The sequence below is a fragment of the Prorops nasuta genome, unplaced genomic scaffold, assembly GCF_024137725.1.
Source record: "Prorops nasuta isolate Cenicafe-Biocafe unplaced genomic scaffold, Cenicafe_Pnas_1.2 PNAS00216, whole genome shotgun sequence".
Taxonomy (NCBI): domain Eukaryota; kingdom Metazoa; phylum Arthropoda; class Insecta; order Hymenoptera; family Bethylidae; genus Prorops; species Prorops nasuta.
Window position 1 is genome coordinate 43,351 of NW_027117012.1, and position 13,272 is coordinate 56,622.

Consider the following 13,272-nt stretch of genomic DNA (forward strand, 5'->3'; position numbering starts at 1 on the left):
AAAGCTTGCTACCCATTTTCAGATGTTTCAGGTAACGCTAGGTAGTATAGGGTGGTATAGGGTAAACTGGTTTGGTAAACAGTACATTAGTACATACATATGTATAAATTGTTGGTAAACGTATAGCATCAAATTTTCTTAAAAATTTATTAAAAAAAAAACTAATCTTTTTATAAAAAATTAAATTGTAAATAATGTGTCCAGCAAAATATGTTGATACAGAAAATATAATTCAAAAGGTTTTAACTTTTTTTATACAAACTTATTATATCTAAGGAAGGTTATATTTTTTGAAATGTTGAATGGTATTTTAATTAGTGCTTAAAATATTTCTTTAAAATAGATACCAGAACTGGCATACTATGTACCAAACTTTATTACTATTGCGGAAGAAGCAGAAATTATGAGGAATATAAATAAAACACCCCAACCAAAGTGGACACAATTGAGTCATCGTAGATTACAAAATTGGGGAGGAATACCACACCCAAATGGTATGATAGCAGAAGAAATACCAGATGTAAATGCAATTGACTCTTTTTCAATATATACAATCAGTTTAACATAATTCTATCATTTTAATGACTTTTAGTGGCTACAGAAATATGTAAACAAGGTGATAGCTAGTAAAACTTATCCAAAAGATATAATACCAAATCATGTCTTAATCAACGAATATTTACCAGGTCAGGGAATAATGGTATGTCAAAGTAAAAAAGTATAAATTACTATTTATTATTAAAGGAAAAAGGTACATAAGATCTATTGCATATTTTAGCCTCATACTGATGGGCCTCTCTTCCACCCTGTGGTTACAACAATTAGCTGTGGCTCACACACAGTTTTAAATCTTGTCAAACGATTGAATAATGAACAAGTAATCATGATTCTTATTGAAACTTGTATAAATTTAATTCCTTTTGTTATGTATCTTTCCTTTTAATTTCAGGAACATCAACAAGATATTGAATTCAGTTTCTATTAGAACCACGTAGTCTCCTGGTCCTTCAAAAAGATTTATATCATAATTATTTACACTCTATTGCAGAGAGAAGGTCTGACATTCTTATCAAGTCTGTAATAAAAAATATAAACTTATGTGGACAGACATATGATGAAGGACAAGAACTTCAGCGGACAACAAGGCTATCATTAACTATTAGACATGTTCCAAAAACAAGTAAATTAACATTGAAAATTGGGAAATAAATATTTTTTAAGACTGCCTTATCCATGATTATCCCATAAAAATGTAAGATCATAAAATAAATGTACTTTAAGATGGCTATAGAAATTCTTAAAAAAATATATATATTTACATTACACCACCCTGTATTTTAAATATCCAACTTTTTATAGCCATCAAAAAGAGAAGCGGTCGGCTGCTTAGTTTTACAAGAAAGGATGTAAGAAATGGCTCATTTTTATCTTTACTTTTATGAGGACCGGTATAAATGTGAGTAATCCGTTACTCTTTTTGCATCTTTTTTTGTACTATTTCATAGGTGTACAGATTAAAGGCTATATTAATACAGTACCTATGAAAGCTCTTAAGATATGCTATAAGAGTATATAACTAAAAAATGAATGTGATAACATTTAAGAGATTCAAGGTGATCTTTATGTCCTTCAAAATCCTACCCAAACTTAAACTAGCATCATCATTTAGTAGATTTTAAAAAGTTCTAAAAGATAGAAAATGAACCAATTTTTTCTAAGATTATGCTTGATTTTTGTCATATTCAGCCATAACTGGACTTTGATTAATCTGTATAATTAGTAAAACTCAAAAAAAGGAAGTGCTTGTAGATTCGTTTATCTGAATTATTTTGGTTTCAAAAACATACTTGAAATCAATAAAAATCAATACTAAATTCAAGGTCTAATCAGGCAACATCCAAGGACTAAGATAAAATTTACTTTTTAAAAAGAGATCAACATATTTATTAATATTTTAGGTGAATTATCATCTAAAATTTATAAAATTAGCTTACACATAAGAACCTCATCCTTGTTGGATCTTGGCCAGTCAATGATTTTTTAAGAAGCATTTGTTTTGGATGTCACTTGTGCCTCTCCATCTTCAAAATTTTCAAGACTCACATCCATTATTTCATTATCAGAGGCATCTAACATTCCTTGTAAAGAATGTATGGAAGATATTAAGACATGAAACTGTTTTCTTCGCATTTCAAGTTTATGCTCCAGTTGTTGTGACTTTTCCTATGAATGAATTGTAATTGTCAAAAGGGAAGGTTTGACTTAACATAAATAATTACAATGTGTGCTTAAGATTACCTTTAAATTTCCTAATTCTTCCCGCAATGTAGCTAATTTTTATCAGTCTCTAATCTGTTTGGTTGATCATTTATAACCTTTGCTAAAACATCATACTCTATCCTATTCTTTCTTACCCGTTTAGCATCATGTAATTCAGCCTTGGTTTTTTCTATATCTTTCTTTGCTGCCTCTATTTCAATTTCAATTTCTTTTGATAATTTATCATAATTCTTAAGTTCATCCTTGCTCATATTGGAGACAAGTTTGGATTTTTTTTGAGCAAACTCACACTGGGAGAGCTGTGATAACATTCGCTCATGCAGAGTATTATCAACCTCTGGATTATTTACCCACTTTATAAACGATTTCAAAAGCATATTAATCCTACGATCATCTCCCATGCCATCCCCATCAATGAGCAGCCTCCGCCGAATTACTTCTTCTGAAACGTCAATATTTATTAACAATTAAAAGTTTCTTGTATAAACACATTATTAGTACTTATTGAAAGGATATAACACACCATCAGACATTTTATAAAAAACCGTAATTCCCAGTAATTCCTACGTATGTATGTATACAACGGAGTACAGAGTATTTTTCTAAAAGGTGGAACAAGAGATATTCGTATTAGTTGACTATAGTACCGGAAAGATTGAATCCGAGGCCGGATTGGTCATTATTGTATAGTGCCAATGTAAAATATTCCATTGCCAATAACTGAAAAAGAAAAAACATACCGTTCGCCATTTTGAGAGGGGTATGTGGAAGTGTTACAATTTACATGCTAATTGTAAGCAGAAAAAGGTGTAAAATATAAAGATGTAAAAAATGGTGATGTTACTAAAGGAAAAATTATTAAATAATCAATGAAACGAAATAAGAATATTTAGTAACAGTGAATTGTAAAAATAAATATTAGATGCAGCTGCTGCTAGCTGCTATCTTCTCGAATCATTTTCGATGATGAAACCTCTAGCGGCGGCCCGTGAAAGTGCAAAAAATTTTAAATCTAAATTAATTCATCTCTCCTATGCTATATGGCGCCACTGTCAAAAATGATCAGAAGAAAAAAAATCGGATTTCGGCATAAATAGTAAATTAAGCGGTCGCCATATTGAGAAACGCGCTGAGGAGGACGCCGCGTTCTTATGATCGTTATGATATTTTATAATGTACCAAGGAGTTTCTCTTTTAGTTTAATTTCTCTTTTATATTTTTAATCGAATGTACACTCGAATTTCATTTTAAGTAGGAGTTCAACGAAAATGTGAGTAGGCTATTTTTTAATTTGTTTTTTACGGTTAATTAGACTATTCTTATTTGTCATTTACAGGTTATATCAATCCTCATGGTTTGGTGTTTATCGTTCAATAATTTGACGGTTTATAACAAAAAATATGAATTTTTCTGGGAGCAACGGTATCCAGGGATCGCTCCCACAATTCTCTGAGATTACACCTAGGCCGAATTCCGTATCCACCTCTGATTTTACTAGCAATAATACTTTACAAATGCAAGGACAGCCCATCTATACATCCACTGCTGGATCCAGTCAAGCTAAACAATTATTGGTACAAAAGTTTTATTAATATTGAAATATTTCATAGTACATCTTCCTATACTTATTTTCTTAGATCAATTCGCCGAACAAGTATCCTGGAGCAATACTTACTTGGCCAGATCCCAGTACATTAATGCAAATCTGTGAGAAACAAGGCATTCAAGCAATTAACATTCCAAATTATACTCAAAACAACACTGGGATTCTTGGTGTGCAACCAAATACATTTGCCAGTTAGAATTTTACCTAGTGTTTACATGGCTTCTTCCTCACAGACAGATGCAACAAAGCAAGGTTCAACGCAGAAGGACGAAGGAAGAGTGAATCATCTAATACGGTGAGAAGAATCATATAGAAGTTTCCTTTAATGTTGACATTTAGTATTCGTGTTATTTGGCTACATAGCAAGTTCAGTCATATTTAAAGCTCTCATTGTTCATTGTTTTTTTAGTTTAGTAACTTGAATGGTTCATTACTATTGTCACTTTTTCTTATCTGATTTTAATTGGTAAAATTGATGCTATATCAAATCAACTAAATATGGCAATATTTAGTGGTGTAGTAAAATAACGTCAGATTCCAATATGCATATGTCGCCATTGGAGGAAAACCATGTACAGAAGCTTGGATTTATTTATTTGTTTGCGTAATAAAGTTAAACTTATATTTGTTATTTTTCCAACAGAATCGCAGTCACAGCTACAGCATAGTGTAGCAATGGCTGAATATTTGCAAAAATTGCAAGCTACTACTTTACCTCTAACATTACAACAACTAATAAAGATGCAGGCTGAACAGTTAAAAAGGAGAAATCGGAAGAAGAGAAGTCTGAGCAGCCTCAAAATAGCATTTTAAATATACCAAATGTTCCTGCTTTTAGAAATTCACAGCAACAAACTGGCAACCATTTTATGACTCCTGAAAATAATTTGATTGCTATTAATCCTAACGATTTGAATGCTCATCTAGAAAGCCCGCAAGAGAACGAGAGTGCCTCAAATTCGAAAGAGCAGCAAATACAAACGGATTCACCTAAAATTGAACGAAAAATGAAATTTAGAGCAAAGACTGGCGAGATAAAAATAACGGTAGCCTTGGATGGGTCTACGCTGTATTGTTGCCCCGAATGTAGTTTGGCTTTCGGAGAGAAAGCAGATATAGAGCAACATATACAGGCTCACATACAGGTACCTGTTAAATTATGTCATTATTGCTCTCGTTATTTCAGTTTTTTTTATTCGAAGCGTACTCTAAGATTATCTTTATTTGTAGGAACGAAAATATCAGTGTAAAGAATGCGGTGCTATGTTAAAGAGGAAAGAGCACTTAGATCAGCATATGCGTGGACACTCTGATGAAAGACCGTTTAAATGTCCGGTCTGCCAAAAAGCATTTAAACGAAATGAGCACCTAACGAGGCATTACGTTATTCACTCTGGAGACAAGAATTTCGCCTGTTCCGTCTGCAGAAAGGCATTCTCTAGGAAGGATCACTTGAACAAGCACACCCAAACTCATTTTGGAATAAGACGTAGCAAATCTAAGAAAGATTCTGTGTACTTGGACGCGAAGGATTCACTTGAGAAAATCATGGACGCCGCGACAACGCATAAACCGGATATGAGCATCCTGTTGAAGGATTCTACATTCGTTAAGCAGGATTCGAGTTTTCTCCAGCATATTCAAAATTTTCAGAAAGATCCGAATCTTCTGCATACTTTCTCGTCTTTCAAAGAGCAAGCGATGAAAGAAGTAAGTATATTGCAGCAACAAACTGTCAATATGAACGAGATCTTACCTCAAAATGCAAGGTATTTAATGCCATCTTAGTTATAAATTAAATTCATATAGTCTCCAAAGCAATAAATTCTTAGTAACAAAGGCTGTTCTTGAGGTGTGTTGTGAAAGGCTCAAAATGCGTGTGGCGTTAAGTTAAAAAGAAAAAGAATAAAATAAAAAGAAAGTGAAGTGAGACAATTTTGGAAAGAATGAGACTGTTCCGAGTGTTTGAAGTACAACCGATGCTAAAACTGAAAGGGAATTGAACTGTATAAGATTGATTATCGCCGTTTTTTATATAAAAATTGTGATGATGCATTCCATTGATTTTCTAGCGAATTTGATATAGAAAATTGTTAGGGTGCAAATAGTGTTTTATCCTTTGTATTTTTTGCTAATTATAGCAAGCTGATTATTAGCATGATTGTTTCCGTTTATTTGGTTTTCTGCTAACACTTGAGTGTATCAAGCCTATCTTGTAATGGCATATTGTTGAAATTATGAAACTTTTCCTTGCAAGTATATTTTAGGCGGCTATTGTATACTCGTTTGATATTATGCGATATTAAATAAGTAATTTTTCTAACGATCTCTCGTTTATCGATAAGAAAAGGAAACAACCATACTGACTGAATCCTAATACCATATTTTCCAACAAAATTGATATACGCTCTTCTTAACATTAGCCAAATGCCATATATTAAAGTTTGCGGTAACTTTAACAAAATTGAATCAGTACATTCTATTCTAGTCTATAGTCCCATTTTCTTGTACGAATAAATGTGATTATTAAAGCGATAGTGCGTCTGGTCCGTTAGATAATATGTTTCATTAGACTTGGTCTAGAACTTTTTATTAGGATTCACAGATTTTGCCTAAGTAGACAGTGCTGAATCATGTAAAGATAATATCAATTTTTAGATTGATAGTTAATTTTAAGAATCTATTTTTAATTATCTACGATAGTTACGTAAAAGAGTAGTTAGTTTATTGGTTACCGAATTGCGACGATACCTCTTTTTAGACTGTGTTTGTTCATTATTTTTGTTACACACACCACGATGTACAATCTAAAGAGATATTCCTGCGTGGATACCAATAATTCGTTGCTCTATTGAATGCCGCAACGAACGATGGATTCGCGTGTTTTTTAAACTGCAGGATAAATGATTGAAGTTTGGTAGAAAGCAGATTCAATGATAATTGATGTACACCTTTGGGCGCTTGGATATAGTCAATTTATAAATTTCACTTTGATTTTTATATTTTCAAATTGACAATAATTAAGCTGCCCCATTTCCACGACGTACAAAGGTTCCATGAGGTGATATATATCGATGAGATTAATTTCACCAAGTCGACAGAATTGCTCGAAGTACTGTAATCAATTTGTAAAAGATTGCTCGTAATTGAATCGAAGAACGAATAGATATGAATATTAAACAAAATGGACTTCCATCGCACGACTTTAGAATAATGTGATTTTAAAGAATCTTGAATGTAATTTCTACGTAATGTTGTAATAAGGATTAATTTTTATGTAGATAGCAGTTATATGTTGTGGATGCTGTAAAGATTCGCGAGCAGTCTTTTAAAACTGTTCCGCATCTCAATTTTTACTCGACGCGAATAAGATTTTATTCAGTATTGCGCAGGACACCATTACAGTTTGCGAAAGTCTATTTCAGCGAGGAACTTTGAAAGAATGGCACACTTTTATCGATAGATCCTTAAGTACCAAAGATTACCATTTTTCTGTCCTGCACTGTACTCTGTCTAATTCTCGTATGCTCTTTTTACGTACGCGTGTAACCACAGGAAAAACTATGCAGGCAAACAAATTGGGTTTTTAGCAACAAGAATCAAAGAGGTCAAGGTCGAGCTGTAAGGGGGATAGGATAGAATAATCGTTGACTAAAGCAACTTGATTGGTGGGAAATATTACAATATTGATATTGCACAGATAAATTAAGATCGAATACCTTGTTGTTAAAGATTCATTTGGTACGTGCGTATTAATTTTATAAACTTTTAAAGAATTGCACCTGCTGTTATGCAATTCCCGTACCACATTGGTACCACTTTACTTCCGTCGAAGCGACTGCGACTCTTAATCGATATTATTATAGATTTTTAAGGCGACGCATTGATAAAAGAAAAAAATTGTCAATATATACATTTACGACGCGATAATGAATGATACTCAGCAAATGATTGTTATTAAATAATATACCGATTGCCAAAAATATGAACAAAAGTGACACATATGTATTTTTCAGAGATATTTTTGAATAAAATATATGTAGCGATAGATGGCTCGGTTTTGTAGTAATTTTATTTATTATCTATATATATATATATATATATATATATATATAAGCGAGCTACATACTACATATACTATCATACAAAAAACTATGTACAAAAATCTGATTACGATGGTTATTGGTACCACTGATGATTTTCCAAGAAAAATTTGTCTAAAATTATAGCCAAAGGACCAAGTTTTCAATCAGTTTGATTAATCGCCTTGGAGAGTTTGGCATAAACGCCATAAGTGAAGCCCAAAAGGGAGCCAAACCAATCGATAAAGTGGCGTCCAAGAACGGCTGGTAATTGAAAAGTTGGTCCTCCGGGCATAATAATCTCCACATCGTTTGTATTCATTTCGTTCGCCTCGTCTTGCAATTCAAGGCTGCCCAATGGTGCTAGCGGCTCGATTTCGTCAAACCAATCCTTGGTAGTTGGATTTTCATCGATTCTCTCTTCATCCTCGGTGAATTTGACCTTGGTCCCAGGCACGTTATCAGCCTCTTTATCACCCACCACCGAGGCATCCTCCTGCTTCGACCAGATCGATTTCAACGCCTCCAAACCTGGATCAGCATTGTTCGCCAAAATTTTCTCCACGTTGCTGGTGTTGTCGACCTTGTGGAAGACAAAATTGTAGGTTGCTCGCAATTTTCCGAAGAGCTTGTCCAGTGGTCCAGTCTCGTTCAACTGTTGTCCGTAGGCTATTATCTCTTGAACGGGAAACAATTTTGTTATTTGCGGCTTTCCCTGAGTTTTCATCGAGAAAATCTGAAATATTTTGAGTGTTTTTTCTTCGTTAAATATATCTGTCAAGGTTGCAGGGATTTCAATGGGAATCTTTTTGGATTCTGCACTTTTTTTAGAAAACGATAAAAACTTACGCAGAGAAGGCACGTGGCTATGACCGCGGGATTATTTTTCATTTTTGGATGAATGGATCTTTGGCTCTTTTTCGATGGGATCAGCGATTTTTGAAACTTGAATTTTTTATGGTAGTAGTTCAATGATTTTTGAAATTCTTGAATTTTTTGTAGTAATTGCTGGATGAACGAATCTTTGGTTCTTTTTCAGTTGGATCAGCAATTTTTGAAATTCTTGAATTTTTTGTAGTTACTGCTGGATGAATAAATTTTTGACTTTTTTTCAGCAGGATCAGCGATTTTTGAAACTCTTAAATTTGTTGTCCAATAGCACCTCGGATGAACGAATCTTCGACGTTTTTTTCAACAGGATCAACGATTTTTTAAACTCTTTAATTTTTCTGTGATCGTAGCTGGTATCGTGGCGTTTGACTGGGAGTCCATCCGCTTTCGAGGGACGTTTATATACTATATATGCGAGAAGCAATGCAGTGGTGTAGAAAGAATTCATGGATAGATAATTTTTAACGATTTATCGCACGAAAGTTGAATAATTATTCTGGTCGACGCCTATGGATGAAGTACTGGGACGCAATTAGCCAATAGCATTTACAGTCGGTGCACGTATTATTGCTCATCGGACCTAGTCAGCTCCCACCTATTGTCCGAGTGGTCGTTCACCAAATTTCCAGCTTGTTTATTAACTTTGGACGCGCGACGTTTCTTCCATTGCCATTGGTAATATTAATCGAGTTCTGAACGTGTCGATGTAACAGGGATAAATCTCGTATCTTGGTGGAGTAGCTCGTATTTAGCAGTGTTCTCTAATTAACCATTTATTTATTGAAAAAATAATGTTGTTTGTCAGATAGAAAGATCAAAAAGAGATAATATATATATATATATACATGACGAGTGAGCGTGAAATTTAAATGGAACAAAATAGAGAAAAATAGAAGCGAAAAAAACGAAAGGAATAACTCGTATTCAGAAGTGTTCTCGAATTGACCATTTATTTATCGGCAAAATAACGCTGCTTTTCAGGTAGAAAGATCAAAAACAAATAAATTATATATATATATATATATATGACGACGAGTGAATGTGAAATTCAAATGGAATAAAATAGGGGAAAAAAGAGATAAAAGGAATATTTTGTAATTTTTGAGAAATGTTAGAATTAACGGGATCCCTCACGCCTACTTTATCGACAGTTCAAGTCAATAAACAATTCGTTTAATAAAAGTAAAATGCGAAGCAAATTGAACAATCGGGCGTTTGTAGGACAATGTGCCAGTCCTAAAGAGTCAAATGAACTTAGAAACACTGAAATTAGTTGAAAAATAACGCTGTACCATTGTGCCGCGTTCTTGAAAAGAGGTTACTTTTGGTTATTTCCACTTCAAGAACGCGGGACAGTGGTACAGCGTTATTTTTCAACTAATTTGAGTGTTTTTAAGCTCGATTGACTCGTTAGAATTGGCACCTTGTCATAAAGAAGCCCGTTTTTGCAATTTGCGTCGCATTTGAATTTTATTAAACTAATTGTTTATTGACTTGTACTGTCGGTAAAGCACGGGTGAGGGATCCCGTTAAGGTTGATCAACATTTGCCATTTGCAATGAAATATCGACTCGGTTGATTAATATAATTAAGAACACTTGACATTACCTGATTTTTTTCACGATAATAATAGAGAAGATTGAAATGCAGGGGTTTCTTGATAAAATTCTACGCGCTAACCTTTTAAATCTACGCAGCAGGGATAAATCTCATATTTTAATGAAATTATTCGTATTTAGCAGTGTTATCTAATTAACTATTTGTTTATCGAAAAAATAACGCCGTATTTCACGCAAAAAGATGAAAAGTAAATAAATTATATATACGTATGACGACTTTGTATGCAATTCGAATGGAATAAAATACAGAAAAATAGAAGTAAAAAGAGACGAAAGAATTATTTTGTAATATTTTAAAAATATAAAATTAAAATTCATGGACATTTACCATTTTTAAAAAAATATCCAGTCGATTGATTAATATAATTAAGTACACTTGACATTAACTGATATTTCTTTCCACGATAATAATACTCAAAATTAAAATACTACACTGTGTCCTAGTTAAAATTCAGTATGTAAATATTTTAAACCCATGCAGCAAGGTTAAATCTCATATTTTAATGGAATAACATCTTGTAAAATATTTGAAAAATACAGAATTAAAGTTGATCGACATTTGCCATTTGCAATAAAATATCGAATCCATTGATTAATATAATTAAATACACTTGACATTAGCTGATATTTCTTTCCACGATAATAATACACGAGATTAAGACAAAAAGTTTTCTTGATAAAAATCAGCGCGTGAATCTTAAAGGAAGAATCCTTCTGAGATCCTTCGTTAATTGGCTGGCAGGATCGTCAAGGTCACGCAAGACGATCATAGTTTTATTGCTGGCTTCGTCCCGCGTCAATTCGTTCCTTTCGACGATCTTGTCGAGGAGGGTTTTCAACTGAGGACCGATTCCACCCTCGCTGGATGATTCCAGTGCTAACAAAACCTCGTCGGAGTATCCTGCAAACTTTCCAAATCCTTGCTTCCTTGCGTCTTTGCTGAGGGAGTCGTAGAGACCGGCTAGTTGCTGAAGAGAACCACTTGCGGGGATATTGGCACGTTTCAAGTAGTTGGATAAGCTGGGCCTTGGTACTTGGGTCACTTTCTCACCCAGAAGATTAAATCTGTAACGAAGAACAAAATGTATAAGATCCGAGTGACGATGGTTAGTCTTCTTCAGGGTTGCTTGTATCATTTTTTTAACAATCGTTTATTCGTATATGAATAAATGTTTTTAGGTATAAGGGTGATCGTAATTATTTATAACGCGCGTTAATTGTAACGTTTAAATTTGTGACTCCGTCCGTTAATGAAATTTAAAATTATTTAGTCACTTTCTCACCCAGAAGATTAAATCTGTAACGAAGAACAAAATGTATAAGATCCGAGTGACGATGGTCAGACTTCTTCAGGGTTGCTTGTATCATTTTTTTAACAATCCTTTATTCGTATATGAATAAATGTTTTTAGGTATAAGGGTGATCGTAATTATTTATAACGCGCGTTAATTGTAACGTTTAAATTTGTGACTCCGTCCGTTAATGAAATTTAAAATTATTTAGTCACTTTCTCACCCAGAAGATTAAATCTGTAACGAAGGACAAAATGTATAAGATCCGAGTGACGATGGTCAGACTTCTTCAGGGTTGCTTGTATCATTTTTTTAACAATCGTTTATTCGTATATGAATAAATGTTTCTATAGGTATAAGGAAGACCGGAATCAATTGTAACATTTAAATCTGTGACTCCCATCCGTTAATGTAATTTAAAATCGTTAATATCTTTCTTCAATATTACGAGACACTGCAGTTGCAATATATAATTTAACTTTGCCAACGCTAAGTCATTATTTCTACAAATGATAAAATAAATGCAAGTGAAGAAGTTGGTTAATCCTCTTCAGGGTTGCTTAGATCATTTTCTTAAAATTCGTTTCTTCGAATAAACAGAGATATTTCCAAGTGTAGAGAAGACCGAAATCGATTGTAACATTTAAATTTGTGACTCCATCCTTAATGTAATTTAAAATCGTTTAGTATCTTTCTTCAATACTATATATATACAAGACACTGCAATTGCAATATATAATTTAACTTTGCCAATGCTAAATTATGATTTTTACAAATGAGAAAATTAATACAAGTGAGGTTCATTAGTCTTCTTCAGGGTTGCTTATATCATTTTCTTAAAATTCGTTTATTTGAATAAACAAATATTTCCAGGTATAGGGTAGAGCGGGATCAATTGAGCCGTGGGGTAAGTTGATCAACAATGTTATTCGTACGAATTTCTAAAAATAAAACAACAAAAATGTTTGTATTTGAAGCTTATACTAATTTTCTTCAAATACCAAAAATTTTGCTGCTTTATTTGTAGAATTCGCATGAATAACATTGTTGATCAACTTATTCCACAGTTCAACCGACCCCACTCTACTCTCTCTCTCTCTCTCTCTCTATCTATATATATAAGAGGAGAAAATTCTCGTGTGTTTACATACCTGTTCTCTTCCTCCTGGTCCTCGATAGATTCCGCTTTATCCGAATTCTCGTACATCTCTCGAGCTGGATCTTGCGTGATTGTCGTCGTTTGAACGATTCCATAAATTTCCTCGACGACGCTATCGACGGTTGCGTCATTTTTTTCGCAGTTCTTTATCTGCTCTGGTTTCTTGATCTCCACTGGTACCTTGTTCTTCTCTGGTTCCTTCATCTTTTCTGGTTCTTTATTCTTCTCTGGTTCCTTAATCTGTTCTGGCTTCTTAGTCTGTTCCGGTTCCTTCATTATTTCTGGCTCCTTGGTAACCGTAGGATTGGTGCTCGTAGCAAGGACCGCATCACTGGTTTCCGGC

The 13,272-nt window shown here is 33.6% G+C and overlaps 5 protein-coding genes across 5 annotated transcripts; 2 read left to right on the forward strand and 3 right to left on the reverse strand.

Annotated features, from left to right (window-relative positions):
* Nucleotides 1–167: 167 nt before the first annotated feature.
* Nucleotides 168–1,525, forward strand: LOC136785263 (alpha-ketoglutarate-dependent dioxygenase alkB homolog 6-like). Its single transcript, XM_066746300.1, is given in 6 exon segments — nt 168–239; nt 344–520; nt 593–700; nt 779–877; nt 950–974; nt 977–1,525. Coding segments are annotated over 6 exon segments (687 nt in total). The 5' UTR covers nt 168–194; the 3' UTR covers nt 1,210–1,525.
* Nucleotides 980–2,939, reverse strand: LOC136785264 (THO complex subunit 7 homolog). The gene is given in 5 exon segments (XM_066746301.1): nt 980–1,075; nt 1,995–2,223; nt 2,299–2,339; nt 2,342–2,722; nt 2,804–2,939. Coding segments are annotated over 4 exon segments (615 nt in total). The 5' UTR covers nt 2,814–2,939; the 3' UTR covers nt 980–1,075; nt 1,995–2,040.
* Nucleotides 2,940–3,125: 186 nt separating this feature from the next.
* LOC136785269 (zinc finger protein with KRAB and SCAN domains 5-like) lies at nt 3,126–5,758 on the forward strand. The gene is given in 7 exon segments (XM_066746308.1): nt 3,126–3,550; nt 3,617–3,854; nt 3,918–4,067; nt 4,069–4,168; nt 4,521–4,640; nt 4,643–5,031; nt 5,117–5,758. Coding segments are annotated over 6 exon segments (1,491 nt in total). The 5' UTR covers nt 3,126–3,550; nt 3,617–3,680; the 3' UTR covers nt 5,675–5,758.
* Nucleotides 5,759–8,008: 2,250 nt separating this feature from the next.
* On the reverse strand, nt 8,009–9,214 carry LOC136785270 (uncharacterized). The gene is made up of 2 exons (XM_066746309.1): nt 8,818–9,214; nt 8,009–8,704 (listed from the first exon to the last, which is right to left on the reverse strand). Exons 1-2 carry the CDS (start codon nt 8,857–8,859, stop codon nt 8,132–8,134), a joined length of 615 nt encoding a protein of 204 aa, XP_066602406.1. The 5' UTR covers nt 8,860–9,214; the 3' UTR covers nt 8,009–8,131.
* Nucleotides 9,215–10,774: 1,560 nt separating this feature from the next.
* Nucleotides 10,775–13,205, reverse strand: ImpE3 (Ecdysone-inducible gene E3). The gene is made up of 2 exons (XM_066746296.1): nt 12,922–13,205; nt 10,775–11,543 (listed from the first exon to the last, which is right to left on the reverse strand). Exons 1-2 carry the CDS (start codon nt 13,203–13,205, stop codon nt 11,162–11,164), a joined length of 666 nt encoding a protein of 221 aa, XP_066602393.1. The 3' UTR covers nt 10,775–11,161.
* Between the last annotated feature and the right edge of the window lie 67 nt (nt 13,206–13,272).